The following is a 19252-nucleotide window of genomic DNA, read 5'->3' as shown; positions in this document are numbered from 1 at the left end:
CCACCAGGCTTGTCCCCAGCAGGAGGTGCCAGGGCCCGGGAGCTGCCCCAGGAGGGGCTCTGGGAGCAGGGAGCTGGTGGGCAGGGCCTCAGGGCCCCCCAGTCACAGTGCAAGGGGCTCCCGGGGTCCCCTGACGGCGTACCTGGTGTGGAGGGGACAGAGCCAGCGTCTGAGCCTCATGGGGGATGAAACTGGGCCATCCTGGCTCTTCTGGACAAACACAAAACCACCAGGGTGTCGGGTGTGGAAGTTGGCCAGGAAACCCAGGGCGCTTTCCACTGCACCACGGAAAACACTGGGGCGAAGCCGTCCAGCATGGGGTCAGTTGCACAGCCCCCTCCCCGCCCAGAGCAGCGCCCTCTCCAGACCCCTGGGCACAGAGACACCCACGTCCGCTCAGGGAGACCGGGGCGGGGATCAGGGCCAGGGAGGGCAGGCACCTGGGGGGCAGCCCCTTCCTTGTGGGGTCTTACTCCATTGCCCATGGCTTCCATCTCATACCAGCCCCCACCTCCCGAACTATGCATGAGCCTTCCATCTCCCCGACTCCAAAGGGGAGGCCCCAGGCTCAGACCCCCAGCACCGGGGAAACCCACCCAACCAGCGGTCTTCCAGGCGCGCAAGGCCGCCCACTGAGATCCGGGCCCCGCCCACCCTCTCAGACAGTCTGCCGAGCAGCTGGTAGGTGCTGAAGCAGGTCCAGGCCCGGCCCGCTCAGGGACAGACCTGCTGCTCCCAGACTCTAGATCCAAGGGGCAGACGCAGAGGGCAGAAGGCCAACACAGCCCAGCAAGGTGTCCGCAGCCCGAGGCGGGGGTCCAGGGGCCAGGGGGCTGGGCCAGCCTGTGAGCTCCAGCCAGCCCGTCCAGCTCACGCATGGCTGCGTCCACCCAGGGGCCGGGCTGTCAGCCTGTGAGGACAGTCAGCGAGTTCTCAGGAGCAGGACGGGCAGGTGGGAGGCTGGGGCACCTCAGAAGGAGCAGACCTCCCAAAAGAGAACAGGCAGGCGGGGCCTGGCCAGTGGGCAGGTCAGAGGGATCGGAGCCGCCCAGGACGGCCAGTGGGGGACGCTCTGTCTCCTCAGGCCCGAGTGGACCACATGAGCCACCTTCTTCAGTGAGCGGCCACTCAGGATGGTCTTTGGGAGCAGACAGAATTTAGCGTTATCATTTTAAGTCTAAAATCCGCGCTTCCAGCAGCTCCAGCTGGAATGAGAAGTGCTGCTCTGCTGCCACCTCCTGGTAAAGACCAGGACCTGCAGTCCCCTGCTGAGAGGCTGCACCCCCCAACCAGAGCCCGCCCCTTACTGTTGCTGCGGGCTCTGGGGCCCCTACCTCGTGCTCATCACCAGGGGCAGCTGCAGGTTCACCCCCTTTCTGGGAACAGGCTACTATTTTCTGATCCCTATTAATACCTGTGACAGCATTTATGTACAAGATAAATTCATTTCAATTTCCTTTTTCAATTAATGGCCTATTATTTGAACCACACTCAGCTAAAAATATTACTCCAATGCAATTAATCTTGTAAAAATTAAATTTCTCTCCCTCTGACAGGCAGAGGCCAGCAGGCTGGGGCGAGGGGGTGGCCACATGGCTGCCCAGCCGTGCCCAGAACCGCAGGGGCACAGAGGCCCCTCCACCAGGACGGCAGAGGGCCGGGCAAAGGTGGCTCCACGCACGACTGTGAGGGGGTGGTGGACGGCACGCAGGGCCAGGGCCCGGCAGGCCTTCATCTCAGACCGTTCCTGCCAAATGCACGCCTCCCCCGAGGCAGCACGTCCAGAGGGAGGTCCGGACCGGGGTGTGGAGCCCTGCGGGCATTCCCGCCCGGGAGACACAGCCACGCAGGACCACGGCTGCTGATGGCGGCGCTGGGAGGGAGCAGGCCACAGCCCGTGGGGTGAAGCAGGCAGGGAGCAGGGCCCCCACACGCCTTGGGCAGGTCCGGCCTCCGGCCTCGTCTCCAGACCCTGTCCGGTCCCGGGGACCCCGGGACACAGCCTCGGGGACCTCAGACCCGGGCTGTCCCATGTCCGGGCTGGCGTCCGGCGTGGGGTCAGTCTTGCCCAAGGAAGCGCCACCTCGAGTGCCTTCCCGGGCTGAAACCAAGCAGGATGGCCCTGTCATGATCGCGCCATCAGTGTACTGGACAAGAGAGGGAAAGGCGGGCGTGGGAGGCCGAGGCTCCGACGGTCCCGGAAGAACAGGAGGGGCGTGGCCTCGACACCTCAACGCCCAACCGGAAGGCAGGGTCTTCTGGGCGTGTCATCTGTAGCGGCTGCAGATTATTCAGCCAGGTGGCTCGTCCACATTGTGAAAATGTCTAATTCTGGGTACTTAAAATTACTTCCAGTTTTCACTGGCAAATAATTTTTCATGATCTTCCTTACATACAACCGTCTGCACGACGGTCACTCCTCCAGGGAAGATGCTGAGTGATGGGAATGCTCTGATGCAGGTTTCTGCTTTCCGTTGCAAATTGAGAAACCCCTTTTTGAGATAAACCTCCAGGGATGAGGCAAGACTACAGTGGAGCTCTCTTAGCCCCCAGGCGCCTCCACCGTGAACCATTCCTCACCCCACCAAGCATCTGGCTGCAGGAGTGCAGTTATTGCATCAGCACGGCACGGCAGGTGACTCCAAGCAGACCACAGAGAATTCGACAACTGAGCATTTCAAAAAGCTACAGAAAACTTCCATAGGGCTGTGTGAGAGAGACAGGTGGACAGACAGCGGGCACTCCCTCCCTGCTGAGGCCACGGCGTCTGTGCCCGAGAAACAAGGCCCCGTCCCCTGACGAGCTGACTGATACCCCTCTCCACCAGATGCAGACCCCGGAAGCAGAAACAGCCACCCAGAGCTGCCCAGCTCTGCTGCCCCGAGACGCCCACCTGTTTCCGCACCCAGCACATCCCTGGCCGTCACGCCAGTGGGGGCTGGTGTCTGTGGTGCCCCCACCGTCACGTGGAACCCACGCACGGCCCGCCCCGTGCCGAGGCGGAGCACGCTTACCGTGAAGTGCTCCTGCGACTTGTAGTTCTCATCCAGGTAGACCCGTGCCCGGTTGTACTCCTTCATCGCGTCGCTGGAGAGCAGCTCCCTGGAAGGAAGAGGGACGTCTTCACACACGTCACGCAGGCGCTCCCTGTCCCACAGGAGCGCTTATGGGGGCAGGAACGGCCGCCTGGAAACCACGGGGAATGGGGAAGGAAGCGGGAGGGGGAGGCCCATCTCTAAGACGTGCCTGGAGTGCAGCCGCCACGCACCCCTGGGGTCTGCGATGGCTCTGGACAGATGGGGGTGCCTGACCCCCCGAGGGCTGCACCCCAACACTGCCCGGCAAGGGAAGGTGACACGGCTGCCGTGTGACCCACTGGCCCTCCACCCGGGGGTGGGGAGAAGGGGGTTCCAGCTCTGAGAAGTGAAGAGGCAGGAAGGAGTGGGGAGGAGGGCCGAGAGGACCAGCCTTGAGGGGGTCAGACTAGTGCCCGAGCCCCGGCCACCTGCCAGACAAGCCCCAGCGTGCCTGCGGGCACAGGCGGGATGCAGGCATGACAGCCTGCAAGATCAGCATGCCGAGAAGCGGCAAACGGGACCCATGCTCCACAAGAAAGTCAACAGAAACGGACCCTGAAAGGACAAAAGTGATGCAATTCACTGAAAGGAAATTTGAAAGAGCTACTATAAATATCACCGAAGATTTAAAGGAAAACGTGCAGAGAGGTAAGGAAAACATGGACATAAATGGTACTTCTAGAGCCCCAACTGCAGCACCAGAAGTAAATTCACTGAATGGACATAAGACCAGATGGAGATGTAAAAAAAGAGAGCATAGATTAGTGACTATAAGACAGGACTATCCAAACTGAAACAAAGAAGAAAAATATGAACTGAAAAAATCTGAAACAGCTGTAGAGACAGCGTGACAGTCTAACATCAGAAGTGGGAGTCTGAGAACAAAGAGAAAGGAAGGAACAACCCACAGGCTTTCCTGAAATTTCAGTAAAATTATGAACCTACGGGTTGGAAAAGCTCAAAGGACTGCAAGCAAAAGAAACACAAAGAAAATCAAACTAAAGCAAAACAATCGAGTTGCTACACACCAGCTAGAAAGACAAACTTGGTGTTGGGGGAAAAGATGCACTATCCACAGAAGATGAAGACCAGAACAACGGCCCATTCTGCTCAGGGACAAGGCCGCACAGAGGACAAGGGGGTAGCACCCTTACAGCACTGAAGGGGAAAGCGGACAGGCCAGAATTCTGTTTCCAACAGAAACGCCTTTCAAAAACGAAGACAAAGGCTTTCTTCAGACAAACAAAAGCTGAGATAACTGATGAGCAGCAACTTGTGCTGAGATACATGTTAACGTTCTCAGGTCGAAGGAAGATGGTGCGGAGAGAAAGCTGACCGTGCAGACAAGGCCGTGCCCCGGGAGCGACAGGTGGCCACACAGGGGACACGTTCCTGCCCTTTTTAACCTTTGAAAAACATAGCTGACTGGGTCAGAGCAAAAACAGCCACACGCGTGTTACGCACAACTTGGGCAGGAATGACGCGTCTCTGACGCCAGCAGGAGGATAGCAGGGGACCGGGAGCATGTGGCGCGTGAGCATGGAGGCGAGGCCCTGCAGCCGCGTCTGCCTGTCTCTGAATGCCCGGCTTCCCCAGTGTTCTCGTCTCGTGGACCTGTTAGAGTTCTTTAGATAGTTAAACACTGACAATTTTGTCAGTCAAGTACACTGCAGGTATCTTTTCCCAAGTGTGGCTGAACTCTGACTTTGTTTACAGCGCCTTTTGCTGAAGACTTTCACGTCACCACGGCCCAGCGTGCCTGTCTTTCCTCTGCTGGACCTGCACACCTTCTGAAGAAGCCTCTGCCCTGATGCTCTCCTGCATTTCACCCTCGGACCATCGGACCACCCTGAGGCCTCTCGACCTCGCTCTGGGTCAACTGGAACTCGGCCAAGGCGGGGTGGGGGGACCAGGGCAGGGCGGGGACCCAGGCTCACGGCTTCCTGGCCCAGGACCCCGCGGTGCGCTCCCGAGCCACCTGCCACTGGCCGCAGCCGGGGGCGACGTGCGGGCTCCTGCACAGCCCACGGGGGGCCGCCCTGCCCCCACACACGGGGGGCCTCACTGTGCTGCGGAATCACTGTGGCGAGCCCTGACCCTTGCTCCTCTACGGTGACTCTAGTATTAGTTTCAGCGCTAAGAAGACATTTTGGTTGAAATTGCTTTAAGTTATAGGTTATTTGGGGAAAACTTGGTAGTTTTTAAAAATCTGTTTTTTAACAAATGACCCCACAATGTGACAGCTGAAAACATGAGTGACTTATGAGCGTCCACAGGGAAACTGAGGCCAGTGACAGCTGCGGGACTCGGCCTCGGGGTGGGCCCCAGGCTGGACGCCCCCTGGCCCAATGCCCACCCCCCACAGCTGCCTCAGAAGCACCACCGCCCCCTCCACCAGCGGGAGCTGTCACGGTGCCTGGAGTCCAGGTCGGGGGCGGCGCCCACCCTGGGGGACACAGAGCAGAGAGGCGCCTGCCGTCGGGCCCGCTCCTGCCCACCCCCGCGTTCAGCTCCCAGGTCCGAGTCCCTGTCCCCGGGCGGCTCTGGGTAGGGCTGACTCCCACAGAGCCACAGGGCGCGCCTCCCATGGACGATGGCGCTCTGTGCCCATCCCACTGCGGCCAACAAGCTGTGAGCTTCTGAGTGGACACCCAGTCCATCTGTCCATCGGTCCGTCCATCTGTTTGCTCTTAGCAGCAGCAGGTGGCTCACAGCCATCAGGCCACATGACGGAATCTCGGCCTGGACCTGGGGCTGACGTTTCTGAGCCCACAGGTGCCGTGGCCTTTAACCCTGGGGCACAGCCATCCCACTGCTCCCCCACCCCCACCCCCGGGCCATGCCCTCTCTTTGGCAAGGCGCCCCAGCCCCGGGCCTGGCCCTCAGGTGGGGCTGTGCCCCTCGCCCCCAGCCACACCCACCTCGCCCCAGGAGGAGGCGGAGGCCAGGCAGCTGCCCCCAGACTTACTTGACAAACTTGTCCACGTGCGACATGGACGCTTCATAGTTCTTCCCTCCGAACTCCTGGCAGTGCAGGGCCAGGAAGTGCGGCCTGTGAGCGTGCACCACCTGTGGAGGAGAGGCAGGCGTCAGGGCGGCCCCACCCCCGGGCCCCGTGCTGAGGCTCAGGGAGCTCCTGGTCTCTCAGGAACGCTGGTGTCCCCGCCATGGCGGGAGGTCCTGTGTCGGCCACAGAGCAGCGGGCAGGGCCCAGAGGACAGCCGTCCTGACACTGCTGTGGCCCCGCGGGGGTGTGGGTGCACGCATGTCGTATGTGTGTGTCGGGGCTGTGCACACGTGTGTGCATGTTTCCCACCATCTAGGAGGCAGCAGGGCTTTCCTGGTGGCTCAGAGAGTGAAGAACCTGCCTGCAATGCGGGAGACCTGGGTTCAATCCCTGGGTCGGGAGGATCCCCTGGAGAAGCGAATGGCGACCCACATCCCACAGACACAGGAGCCTGGCGGGCCTCAGTCCACGGGGCCACAGACAGTCAGACTCAACTGAGCGACTAACACAGCACCGGAGGAGCAGAGGTGGCCGCGAGGGCGGGCGCTGCCTCACGCCCACTCGCACTTGAACCCCAGCCCACCCCCTGGCGAGGTGGACACGCTGCAGCGGTCAGCGGAACTGGGAGCAGCCACGCAGTGGCAGGCAGCAGAGCCGGCGGGCCCACTGCCCCGGGCCTGGCTCAGCCCAGCCCCCGGGGCCGGGCCTGCAGCATCTCCCTGGTCACCAGGGTCCACTCCGGGCGCCAACCAGACTGGCCCCGAGGCGGCGCCCAGCCGCGCCTCCCGCCTGTCATTCAACCTCGACCACGGAGCTCTCCTCGGAGCTGCAGCCTTGCAGCCTGGGGGCTCTGCCAGGAGTACAAGAGGGCCGTCCTGAGGGGGGAGCCGTCCTTAAGGGGGAGCTGTCCTGAGTGGGGGAGCCGTCCTGAGGTGGGGAGCCGTCCTGAGGTGGGGAGTCGTCCTTAAGGGGGAGCTGTCCTGAGTGGGGGAGCCATCCTGAGTAGGGGAGCCGTCCTGAGGGGGAGTCGTCCTGAGGGGGAGCCGTCCTGAGGGGGGGAGTGCCGTCCTGAGTGGGGGAGCCGTCCTGAGGTGGGGAGCTGTCCTGAGGCGGAGTCGTCCTGAGGGGGAGCCGTCCTGAGGGGGGGAGAGCCGTCCTGAGTGGGGGAGCCGTCCTGAGGGGGAGCCATCCTGAGGGGGAGCCGTCCTGAGGGAGAGCCGTCCTGAGGGGGAGCCGTCCTGAGGGAGGGCCATTCTGAGGGGGAGCCGTCCTGAGGGACAGCCGTCCTGAGTCGGGGAGCCAGCCTGAGGGGGAGAGCCTTCCTGAGGGGGAGCTGTCCTGAGAGGGAGCCGTCCAGCGGCGCGGCCGCCCTGCAGCCCTCCCCGCACAGAGTCCTGACTCGGGCGACGGCCCAGACCCGCCTCTCCCCTGGGACCTGAAACGGGCTGGGCGTCGGGAGCGACCCTCAGGTCACCGGGGCAGGTGTGGACCCACACGGGCTCACGGGGGGACCCGGAGGTCGTGGCCCCACCCCCTGGGGCGCCCACAGCTGGGGAGTGGGCAGCAGTGCCAGGACGTCCACGAGGCAGCAGCCAGGGCAGGGTGGCTGGGACAGACAGCGAGGCCGGCGCTGGGGAAGAGCAGGGCCCCAGCCATCCACGCCCGCGCCCCGCCCGTCCTCCGCTCTGCTCTACCCTTGGTGCAGCGCCCACCGAGCCCCGGAGCCACCCTGGCTTCCCCCACCCACCATCCCAGAGGCAGGCCGCCCACAGCAGGCGACCCACCCCAGGGCCACAGTGTTGCTTCCCACACCGCCTGCACCCAGCCTCGGCCACCACGTCCTGCCCAGAGGTCAGCGAGCCGTGGGCAGATGGGCTGTGGTCAACGGGCTGAGACACGGCTCCTCTGGGCACAGGGCAGTGAGGTAGGTCCCCGACAGGAAGGGGCCGCACCTGGGGCTCAACCAGCTGACCAGAGAGCCGGCCAGGGGGAAGGGACGTGGGGCCAGGCCCTGGAGCGGAGCGCAGAGTGCCAGGCAGGGGCAGAAGGAAGCCTCGCTCGGCAGCAGCTGCCCCCTGACCTGAGATGGTGGGTGGCACGTCCAGCTTCAGGGAGTGTGCCCAGACCCGGGCGTGCCCTCAGGGAAGGGCACGCGGTGACACCTGGCTCGCACCTGCGTTCCGTCTGAGCAGGGTACAGGATGTTCACCCGGGTGCTTTCACTGCCTCCTCAACACAGGCCTGCCTGGATCCCCCCATACCTGGACTCCAGCCTCAGGGCTCAAGGAAACAGGCAGCACGCCTCCCAGTGGGCGCCTCACCCAACACCCCACAGCCGGGCAGGGACCCAGGCACTCGGGCAGCAGACCACCTCCACAACCAGGGCAGGCTGCGGGCTGGCTTCTGGGCCCGGGGCAGCCTGGGTCGGGTCACCAGACGGCCTGGCCTCAGGCCCAGGAACGAGTGACGGGACAGCAGAGTCACGTGAAAGCCACCAAAAGCTGCGTGGTGTGCACGGCTGTCCCCGCCGCGGCTGCCACCTGGGACAGCACACAAGGCAGACCTTCACGAGGGGCCCAGGGTCCCCCCGAGCGGCTCCCCCTGGTCGCCGGGAGCTGCACAGACGGGGAGGGCATGGACACGCACAGGTCATCCCGAGGAAGCTGGCCGCTCATGACCCCACTCAGGGCTGCGTCCTCTGGGCCCAGTCCCCCTTGCCCTGCAGCTCAGGCCCAGCTCCAGTCCGGGGGCGGGAAGGGCAGAAGGGACCCCAGAGACGGGCAGGGCTCTCACGTGGGCTCCTGCAGGTCACACTGCCACGAGGTGCACAGAGGCTGTGGGTCACCAGAGTCTGGCAACAACCACACCCAAGTCCCCAGGGAGGGCCGAGCGACGCTTTCCAGGACGCCCCGCGGCGACTCAGGGAGCCCAGGACGTGACCCCTCAAGCAGCCGCCTCGGGCCGGGCGCGTCCCTCTGGGCGGGGATTTGCTGCCCGCCTTCATGCCCGCACGCGTCTCCCTCACGAGACCACTCACTCTGTCGTGGTCTGAACTGAAGTGGCCTTTTAAGGCACAGAATTCACTATTCACATGACATCAAACTCCTCAAACACTTGACTCTGATCCCAGGTCAGAGTCGAAAAAATGAAGGATCCAAAAATAGCCCACCTGCGCCCCTCCACACGTCGGGGAGCCCCCAGTGGCCCGCATGCCCGGCACACCCGCCTCAGGGTCCAGTGGGGAGACCCCTCCACACAGAGGAGGGGAGAGGGTGCTTCAAAACCCACGATGAGGCGCCGGATGAGCTCACGCGGGAGTGGACAGGAGGAGACAGAGGCACGTCTCTCCTGAGAACGAAGGTGCTGAAGTGACAGGTCCTCACCACCACGCGTTCGGGGAGGGAAGAGACAGACGCCTGCGAGAGGGGCCCCACGCGTCGGGAGAGCAGCCGCCACGCCCGTCTCCGCAGATTGCAGACCACACACCCTCCACGCCAGAGGCCACACGGGGTCCACAGAGGCTCTCCCTGGGCAGGCTGGGGACGAACGCACAGCTAGGAACGGGGCTCGGGGGAGAGAGCAGGTTCAGAGGAGCCTGGCCCCACAAGGAGCATCGGGGTGGGGGGGTGTCAGGGGGGTTTGGGGGGCCCTGCAGGAAGTGGGAGAGGAGCCTGATGCCACATCAGAGTTTAACCAGCACTCCCGGTTCACCCAGGACAGGCTACACACACTCACACACACACACTCACACACTCACACACACACTTAGATCCATGAGTTCATGACGACACTAACCTCCCCCCACATGTCAGTCAGAGTGGAGTCAGGACACCCCTCTGAAAACCAGTGGATGAAGAGAATGAAGCCCTCCTTCCCTCCTGCGTCTCTGGGGAAACGGGAGGGCAAGCCCCGCTCAGGGAAACGTCAAGCCAAGAAATGGAGGGGAGCCCCCGGGACTAGACTCTGCGCGGCCACATGGGAACCCAGAGCTTCCGGCTGAGAAGCGGGTACAGAGAGGCCCCCACGCGAAAACCCAAACCAACTTTCAATCCAAACGGAATCGAAGCAGCCCGGAGAAACAGAGCAGAAAAGGTGAGGGGCGGGGGGAGGGGTGTAGGTCGCTGGGCTCACAGCTTCTGGATCTAACGGCAGCCTGGTGACCAGTCCACACGGCGCAGTCACACTCCAACCCTGGGCAGGGAAGGCCCGAGGCGGCTGCAGATGGCAGGAAACACTCAGCCCAGCAGGGTCCACGGGCCTGGCTGCAGGGCGCCAGGAGGCCCCGCTTCTGCAGAGCAGGGCCACAAGGAGGACGGGCCAGCTGCAGTGGGAATGTGAGCCGGGGAGCAGGGGGCAGTCGGGCGCTCTGAGACGCAGAGGAGGCACCCCCTCGCCCACAGCAGGCGGTACAGCTTTGCCTGACGGACAGAAGAGGGTGCTGTGAGGCCAGGAACACGACCTGCACAGAGGCCGCTGGGGGCGGGCAGAGGGAGGGCACGTCCCTGCAGGGCTGCGGCCCGAGAGGCAAGAGCACCCCCAGGAAGAGGCCCGCCCTCGACAGAGGCACAGAGCAACCCAGAGCTGCGAGCCCCATGCAGACAGAGCTGAACATCCAAACAGGCGCCGAGGGGAGAAGAAACCCGAAAGAGAGACGGGATCAACCACAGGACAGAAATGGGGAAAAGGACAAAATCGTCCCAGAAGAGAAGAGCACGTTTCAGAGCGCCCGAGGGAGGATCAACTTCGAGGAAAGTTCAGCAAGGGCCGCACAGGCCACTAAAACCCAAGAAAGTGAAAAGAGCCTCAGGAAGAGGGCAGGGGCGGGGCGGGGGCGGGTGTGGCAAGGGCAGGCGGGGAGCCCTGCACCCCGGTCCCCAGGGGAGAGAGCGAGGCAGGGCCCGGAGCTCACATCTAAACTCACATCTAAACTTGGGGGCCCAGGGAAGCCTCCCAAGGCAGGGGAGCTGAACCACACTGAGGGGCGCCTGAGCACCAGAAGGAATCACCCCAGAGCAACGGACTCCCAGACACGCCCCAGCGAAAGACACAGTCCTCCAGGCCTCCAGGAAACAGCCACCGAGACCCACACCAGAGCCAGAGACCCACACCAGAGCCAGAGACCCACACCAGAACCAGAGACCCACACCAGAGCCAGAGACCCACACCAGAGCCAGAGACCCACACCAGAACCACCAACACTCACATCAGAACCAGAGACCCACACCAGAACCGCCGACACCCACACCAGAACTAATGTCTAAGTGGAGCAGTGGCAGAACCACCTTTTATAAAAAGGACGCTCTGGCTCACATCCTCAATGCGAGTAAGTATAAGCCAAGAATCACACAACTCAGCCAACCGTCCTTCAAACGTTTTCACGAGTAAACTCAGGTGGGCTCTGTCCCCGTGAGCCCGTGTGGAGCTCCACTAGAGCAGGCTGGGCAGACGCTGACCGGGGGACCAGTGCAGACTCAGGCCCCACGGCCGGCAGCTTCGAGGCAACGCCGCTGGGCAGGTGTGGGGGCCGTGCGAGGGGGTGAGGCCGCCCCGGGAGCCTGACCCCAGGCCAGGCGGCAGGTTGGACCGGCTAAGGTGGGGGGAAGGGACGGGGTGCTGACCCTTAAAGTAGCAACTATAACTCATAGTTTACAGCAACCATAAGCCGCCGGCTGGAGCCCCCAGTGCAGGCGGAGGGACAGCACATGTTGCTCGGAGAGCTACACGGTCCCAGCGCGTCCATGTGGCACATGAAGGAGCAGGATGTCAACCAGAGGCAGGGGACTCAAAACCCACAGCTGCCAGGAAAACAGGAACGTAAACGATTTCAAATGGAACGCGAAAGAAGAAGAGAAGTAATCCAAAAGAAAGCCGAAATGGGGAAATAAAGCGACAGCCCAGAAGGTGTACACGTAACACAGACAACACGGGGCAGGCCCCAAGCCCAGCGTGCCGACGGCCACACCGAACGCTGGTGGCCTGGGCCCACGCTGAGCGGCAGGGCTGCCCGGCCACCGTGGACAGTGGCGGCCGCGCCAGACAGCGCAGAGCAGAGCGCCCGCCACGGAAGGCCCCGCGAGACGAGGCCCTGCTGGCGCCTGAGCCCCAGGGGCCGGGAGGCGCCTCAGGGAGCGGCGGGGGCTCCAGAGGACGACGGGCACAGGACGACCACAGACGGCTCGGGAGGCAGATGCACACGTGCACACGCCAGTGACGGGAACGCACACACGAGTGCACGCACACACACGCGTGTGGACAGTGCCCTGGCAGGGCCCAGGACACGGCCGTGGGGCGCACCCTCTCCTGCGGCCCACTCGGCAGGAAAGGCCGTCGCAGGCCACAGAACAAACCACAGGCTGCTGCCTGGCCTTTCAGGGATCACAGTCGAAGATGGAGAAGCTCCATACGGTCAGCAAAGACAAGACCGGGAGCTCACTAGGGCTCAGATCATCATCTCCGCATTGCAAAATTCAGGCTTCAACTGAACAAAGTAGGGAAAACCACTAGGCCATCCAGGTGTGATCTAAATCAAACCCCATATGTCTATACGCTGGAGGAGACAGATAGATTCAAGGCATTAGATACGGTAGACACAGTACCTGGAGAACTATGGATGGGGTTCGTAATTTGTACAGGAGGCGGCAACTGAAACCATCCCCAAGAAAAAGAAATACATAAAAACAAAATGGTCGTCTGAGGGCGCTCTGCAAACAGCTGAGGAGAGAAGAGAAAGGAAAGGCAAAGGAGATGCACTCACACCCATTTGAATGCAGAGTTCAGAGAACAGCAAGCAGAGATAAGGAAGTCTTCCTCAGTGATCAAAGCAAAGAAACAGAGGAAAACTACAGAATGGGAAACACCAGAGGTCGCTTCAAGAAAATTGGAGATACCAAGCGAACACTTCATGTAAGAACAGGCACAGTGAAGAATAGAAACAGGCAGGACCTAACAGGAGAAGAAGAGGTTGAGAAGAGGTGGCAAGAATACTCAGGAGAACCATACAAGGAACGTCTAATGACCTGGATGACCATAATAGTGCGGTCACTCACCTAGAGCCAGACATTCTGGAGTGTGAAGTTAAGTGGACCTTAGGAAGCATCACTACGAACAAAGCTAGTGGAGGCGATAGAATTCTAGCTCAGCTATTTAAAATCCTAAAAGATGATGCCGTGAAAGTGCTGCACTCAATATGTTAGCAAATTTGGAAAACTCAGCTGTGGCCACAGGCCTAGAAAACGTCAATTTTCATTTCAATGCCAAAGAAAGGCAATGCCAAAGAATGTTCAAACCACTGTATAATTGCACTCATTTCACATGCTAGTAAGGTTACACTCCTTCAAGCTCGGCTTTAACAGTATGTGAACTGAGAACTTCCAGGTGTTCAAGCTGGGTTTCGAAGAGGCAGAGGACCAAGAGGTCAAATTGCCAACATTCACTGGATCATGGAGAAAGCAAGGCAATTCCAGAAAAACATCTACTTCTGCTTCACTGACTATGCTAAAGCCTTTGACTGTGTGTATCACAACAAACTGTGGAAAATTCTTAAAGAGATGGAGTACCAGACCACCTTACCTGTTTCCTGAGAAACGTGTATGCAGGTCAAGAAGCAATGATTAGAACCAGATATAGAACAACTGAGTAGTTTAAAATTGGGAAAGGAATACAACAAGGCTGTATATTGACACCCTGCTTATTTAACTTGTGCAGAGTACATCATGTGAAAGGCCGGGCTGGATGAAGCACAAACTGGAATCAAAATTGTCAGGAGAAATATCAACAACTTCAGATGTGCAGATGATACCACTTTAATGGCAGAGAGTGAAGAGGAACTAAAGAACCTCTTGATGAAGGTGAAAGAGGAGATTTAAAAAAGCGGCTTGAAACTCAACACTCAAAAATCTAAGATCATGGCATCTGATCCCATCACTTAATGGTGAATAGAAGGGGAAAGTGGAAGCAGTGACAGATTTTGTTTTCTGGGCTCCAAAGTCACTGTGGATACTGACTGCAGCCATGAATTAAAAGACGCTTGCTCCTTGGAAGAAAAGCTATGACAAACCTAGACAGTGTAATAAAAAGCAGAGGCATCATTTTGCCAACAAACCATCTAGTCAAAGCTATGGTTTTCCCAGTGGTCATGTATGGATGTGAGAGCTGGACCATAAAGAAGGCTGAGCGCCGATGAATGGATGCTTTTGAGCTGTGGTGTTGGAGAAGACTCCTGAGAGTCCCTTGGACTGCAAGGAGATCAAACCAGTCCATCCTTAAGGAGATCAGTCCTGAATATTCATTGGAAGGACTGATGCCAAAGCTGAAACTCCATACTTTGGCTACCTGATGCGAAGAGCTGACTCATTGGAAAAGACCCTGATGGCTGGGAAAGATTGAAGGTGGGAGGAGAAGGGGACGATAGAGGATGAGATGGTTGGATGGCATCACCGACTCAATGGACATGAGTTTGAGTAAACTCTGGGACATAGTGGAGGACAGGGAGGCCTGGCGTGCTGCAGTCCATGGGGTCGCAAAGAGTCGGACCCGACTGAGCGACTGAACAGCAGCAAGCGCCGCTGCCTCAGGCTCCCTGAGCGCCCCCTTCCTCACGTGCCTGCCTTGCTCACTCACTGTGCTCAGGGCGGACGCAGAGTAAGCACCGGACGGTGTGCCAGTTCAACACCATGACAAATGCCGCGGGGGCAGGACCAGCTGTCACCTGGGGGACCCCGGGACTAGGAGTGAGAGGGCCGGCCTGGAGCTCTCTGGGCCGCTGAGGTCAGAGCTGCAGGCCTCCTCTGCCTCCGGAAAGGAGCCTAGATGGAGAGCCCTTCGGGGAGGATGGCACGGCTGTCTTGAGGACGGACAGGAAAGTCCGTGGGCGGTGGTTCAGGCCACGACTGGTGGGAAGGAGCTCAGAGAAGCAGGAGCTGGACGGGCAGGGGATTCCTGGCCCCGGAGGTCAGGGTCGGGGCCTCCGCAGCTTGGGCTCTAACTGGGCTCCCATCCTGCCCACATCTGCACACGCGCTGGGCCAACATCCTTTACCGAAAAAAGGAGCCTCTGCGAACTCTATCCTGCGAACTCTAGGGGAGAAACAGGCAGCTGATAGGAACACGCGGGTTCTTTCCTAGGAAGGCTCAGGAAAATATTTTGGAAAAGAGTGAATTAGAGATTTTGGCAAGGAAAAGCTGAGGGAATTAAAAATAAAAACAAAAACACACCACGCAGCCAAACAAAACCAGGCCCTGTCCTGACGCTGTGCAGGTGGTGAGGAGAGGGCGGCCCTGGTCTCCAGGACACGCAGAGCTGCCCGGCCCGCTAAAAATAGCAGCAGCCAGGCCTTGTTAGGCCTGCTCCAGAGAGAAGTATCTGAGTTACCTAAAAAGGAATTACACCCTACAGACAACCCAGCACAGGCCGGAGAGCCGAGATAAGGAGCGAAAAGGGACAAAGGAATTTCTCCGGAGGCAAGATTGCTATTTACCAGCTACGCCTGAAAACACCCTGCAGAGACATCTGTGACCCTCAGCCTGGGAGGCAGGGGTCCTCTGGATGCCCAGCCGCCCGCCCTCTGCCACAGGGCTGAGCCAGGACGGTGTGGGGGAGGCGGGGGCCTGCCCCCCGAGAAGGCCCAGACTCAGCTCCTGGCAGCCCCGACCGGACGCGCTCCCAGAGCCCAGGCCCCACAGCCGCTGCCGGCCAGCACCCAGGGCAGCATGAGGCTCCGCGAGCTCGCCAGCAGGCGGGGGGCCTGGCCGTCCAAGCAGCGAGGGTGGCTCCCGGGCCCCGTGTGGGCAGGAGGCCCGCTCCGAGTCCTTGGGGCTGGAGGATTTCTCGTGCGGCCGTTGGCCCTGGGCACCCACAAGTGTGCCTGACCGCCGACCGCAAAGCTGAAGCAGCGTCCAGCAGGCGAACCGTGGCTTTACCCCAGATCCAGACAGACAGACACAAGGCTGCTCCTTCCAAAGGGGCAGAAATACGGAGCTTGGTCCGCTCTTAATACAGCCTGTTGCTTGGGACATCAGAGGTCTCTAAGAATGACTTGATTTTCATTTAAGAAGCACCTTTCCCGCCGAGGGGCACGCAGGATGGAAGCAGGTCCCGAGCTGACGGGGTGCCCCCTGCCTCCTGGCTCTCCCCGCGGACCCCGGGGCCAGCTGGCGGCCACAGCTTCCTGATCTCAGCCCTAGAACCTCCTCCCTGAAGCCACCCGCTTCCTCAGGGTGGTTTCCAGTTTTGGGGGGATGCACACGCTGACCACGGGCCAAAAGGCTGCCGAGAGCACCCCATACAGCCTCTGACCACAGCAGCCCCATGGGCGTGAGTGAGCCCCACCCCAGGATCCACCTCTGGGGGGGCCCATGGGCGTAAGCCAGCCCCCGCCAGGATCCACCTTGCGGAGGGCGCCCATGGGCGTGAGTGAGCCCCCCCAGGATCCGCCTCGGGGGGCCCACCTCTCTCCGTATCAGAAGGGAAGCCTGGACATACCGGTGCCACCAGGTCACTGGGCTCCCAGGGAGCACCCACCTCTCTCCGTATCAGAGGCAGAAAGGGAGCCACAGCTCTAGCTGGGGTGGGGTGGGGGTCCAAGGGCCGGGATAGGATGCTCGTGTGCGCCGGGCACTCACGGGCGCCTCGGGGCGTGTGGGGCAGACGGCACACCTGATCCCCGCCCGGCTGCACTGTTACACGTGACCACGCTGACCCGGCAAGCAAGCAGCTCCTCAAGGCCAGTGAGGGTTGTCATCAGGCCCCCGTGGGCCCCCGGGAAGTGTGCCCTCTTCACACGCCATGAGGGCGGGCTGCCATCCGCGGCCACAGTACAGACTAGCGGCGTCAGCAGCCCATTGCGGGCTTGGCGGGTCTGCAGGAGGACCTCGCACCCCGACACGAAGGAGGCTGGGCACTGGGGGCAGCTGCAGACTCAGGCCGAGCCCAGAGCAGAGAGCGGCGGGTGCGGAGGGGCCCACGCAGAGGGCACAGGGCACTGCCCAGCCCCTGCCTCCCTGCCAGCCCCCATCCCGCAGGGGCGCCTCCCTCCTGTCTCACACACCACACCAGCAGGCCAGAGCACGAGCCTGGCTTCTCAGAGGCTGACGAAGAGAGCAGCGGGGACCCTGCCTCTGGTCTCCCTGGAGAGGAACACCTCCCTGCTGCCTCGGGCCTTTCTTGATTGCTCTCGTCGCTGCATAGACATTTAGCTCAGTTCAGTCACTCAGTCGTGTCCGACTCTTTGCGAACCCCTGGACTGCAGGACGCCAGGCCTTCCTATCCATCAGCAACTCCCGGAGTTTACTCAAACTCATGTCCATTGAGTCGGTGATGACATCCAACCAGCTCATCCTCAGTCACCCCCTTCTCCTCCCACCTTCCATCTTTCCAAGCATCAGTCTTTTCCAATGAGTCAGCTCTTTGCATCAGGTGGCCAAAGTGTTGGAGTTTCAGCTTTGGCATCAGTCCTTCCAATGAATATTCAGGACTGATTTCCTTTAGGATGGACTGGTTTGATCTCCTTGCAGTCCAAGGGACTCTCAAGAGTCTTCTCCAACACCACAGTTCAAAAGCATCAATTCTTCGGCGCTCAGCTTTCTTCACAGTCCAACTCTCACATCCATTCATGACCACTGGAAAAACCATAGCCTTGACTAGATGGACCTTTGTTGGCAAAGTAATGTCTCTGCTTTTTAATATGTGGTCTAGGTTGTTCATAGCTTTTCTGCTAAGGAGTAAGTGTCTTTTAATTTCATGGCTGCAGTCACCATCTGCAGTGATTTTGGAGCCCCAAAAAATAAAGTCTGACACTGTTCCCACTGTTTCCCTGTCTATTTGCCATGAAGTGATGGGACCAGATGCCATGATCTTAGTTTTCTGAATGTTGAGTTTTAAGCCAACTTTTTCACTCTCCTCTCACTTTCATCAAGAGGCTCTTTAGTTCCTCTTCACTCTCTGCCATAAGGGTGGTGTCACCTGCATTTCTGAGGTTACTGATATTTCTCCCGGCAATCTTGATTCCAGCTTGTGCTTCATCCAGCCCGGCATTTCGCATGATGTATTCTGCATAGAAGTTAAATAAGCAGGGTGACAATATACAGTCTTGACTTACTCCTTTCCCGATTCGGAACCAGTCCAGTGTTCCATGTCCAGTTCTAACTGCTGCTTCTTGACCTGCATACAGGTTTCTCAAGAGGTAGGTCAGGTGTCCTGGTATTCCTATCTCTTGAAGAATTTTCCACAGTTTAATGTGATCCACACAGTCAAAGGCTTTGGCGTAGTCAATAAAGCAGAAGTAGGTGTTTTTCTGGAACTCTCTTGCTTTCTCGATGATAAAGCGGATGTTGGCAATCTGATCTCTGGTTTCTGTGCCTTTTTTAAATCCAGCTCGAGCACAGACATTGATGTGTTTCATCAGATGTGCAGCCACTATTTCATTCTGGTGCTGCTGTGTATGTTCACATTTAATATAAAGGTGTTCTCACAGCGCCCTGTGTGCTGCACACTGACTACATTCACTTACATCAGGTAACACTCACACTTCTGTGCGCTCCTCACAGCTTCCCAAAGAGCCCGTCACGCCTTCTGCCCAGATGCAGGCCGGCTTCCTCCCCTTAGTCTGTAGGACTCTGCTTCCTCCGTGGCCCTACGACGAGGACCTTCACCACCATTCTGCAGGCAGGCCCGGCGCCCCGCCCCTGTCCAGGGTCCCGGCAGGAAAGCATCTCATCTCCCAGGAGCTGCACCGTCAGGCTCGGGGCACGAGTGCTCGTTACAGAAGCTCCTTCCACTCAGCTTGCCGGAAGCTTTCATCAGAAATGGTTATAGAATTTCAGCAAATGCTTTTCCTGCATGTGCTGAGATGATGGTGTAGTTTTTCTTCACAGTTGGTTGACTTGGGTGATCTTATCTATTAATTTTTGAACGTTACACAGGCTTGAGCCCCTTGGTGCTCACGCATAACTTTTTGATGCGCCGCTGTTTCTATGCGTGTGTGCGCATGCACATGCATGTGCGCACGTGCGTGTGTGCATCTGTGTGCATCTGTGTGTGCATGTGTGCGTGTGCACGTGTGCATCTGTGTGTGCATGTGTGCATGTGCACGTGTGCATGTGTGTGCATGTGTGTGCATGCGTAGGTGGGTGTGTGCGCACATGTGTGGGCATGCATGTGCGCATCCCTGTGTG

At 59.7% G+C, this 19252-nt stretch overlaps 1 protein-coding gene across 3 annotated transcripts in view; it reads right to left on the bottom strand.

The window, feature by feature from the left end:
* The window catches only part of INPP5A (inositol polyphosphate-5-phosphatase A), a 145310-nt gene that overhangs the window by 69788 nt on the left and 56270 nt on the right, over positions 1–19252 (bottom strand). For all 3 annotated transcript variants that reach the window (XM_070781150.1, XM_070781148.1, XM_070781149.1), the window contains exons 3-4: positions 6046–6146; positions 3015–3102 (exon numbers count right to left, since the gene is read on the bottom strand). In XM_070781150.1, coding sequence (XP_070637251.1) covers positions 3015–3102; positions 6046–6146 — 189 coding nt within the window. The remainder of the gene's footprint in view (positions 1–3014; positions 3103–6045; positions 6147–19252) is intronic.

This window comes from Bos indicus, chromosome 26, assembly GCF_029378745.1.
Source record: "Bos indicus isolate NIAB-ARS_2022 breed Sahiwal x Tharparkar chromosome 26, NIAB-ARS_B.indTharparkar_mat_pri_1.0, whole genome shotgun sequence".
In the NCBI taxonomy this organism is placed as follows: domain Eukaryota; kingdom Metazoa; phylum Chordata; class Mammalia; order Artiodactyla; family Bovidae; genus Bos; species Bos indicus.
This window is presented reverse-complemented; position numbering and strand designations above follow the sequence as displayed.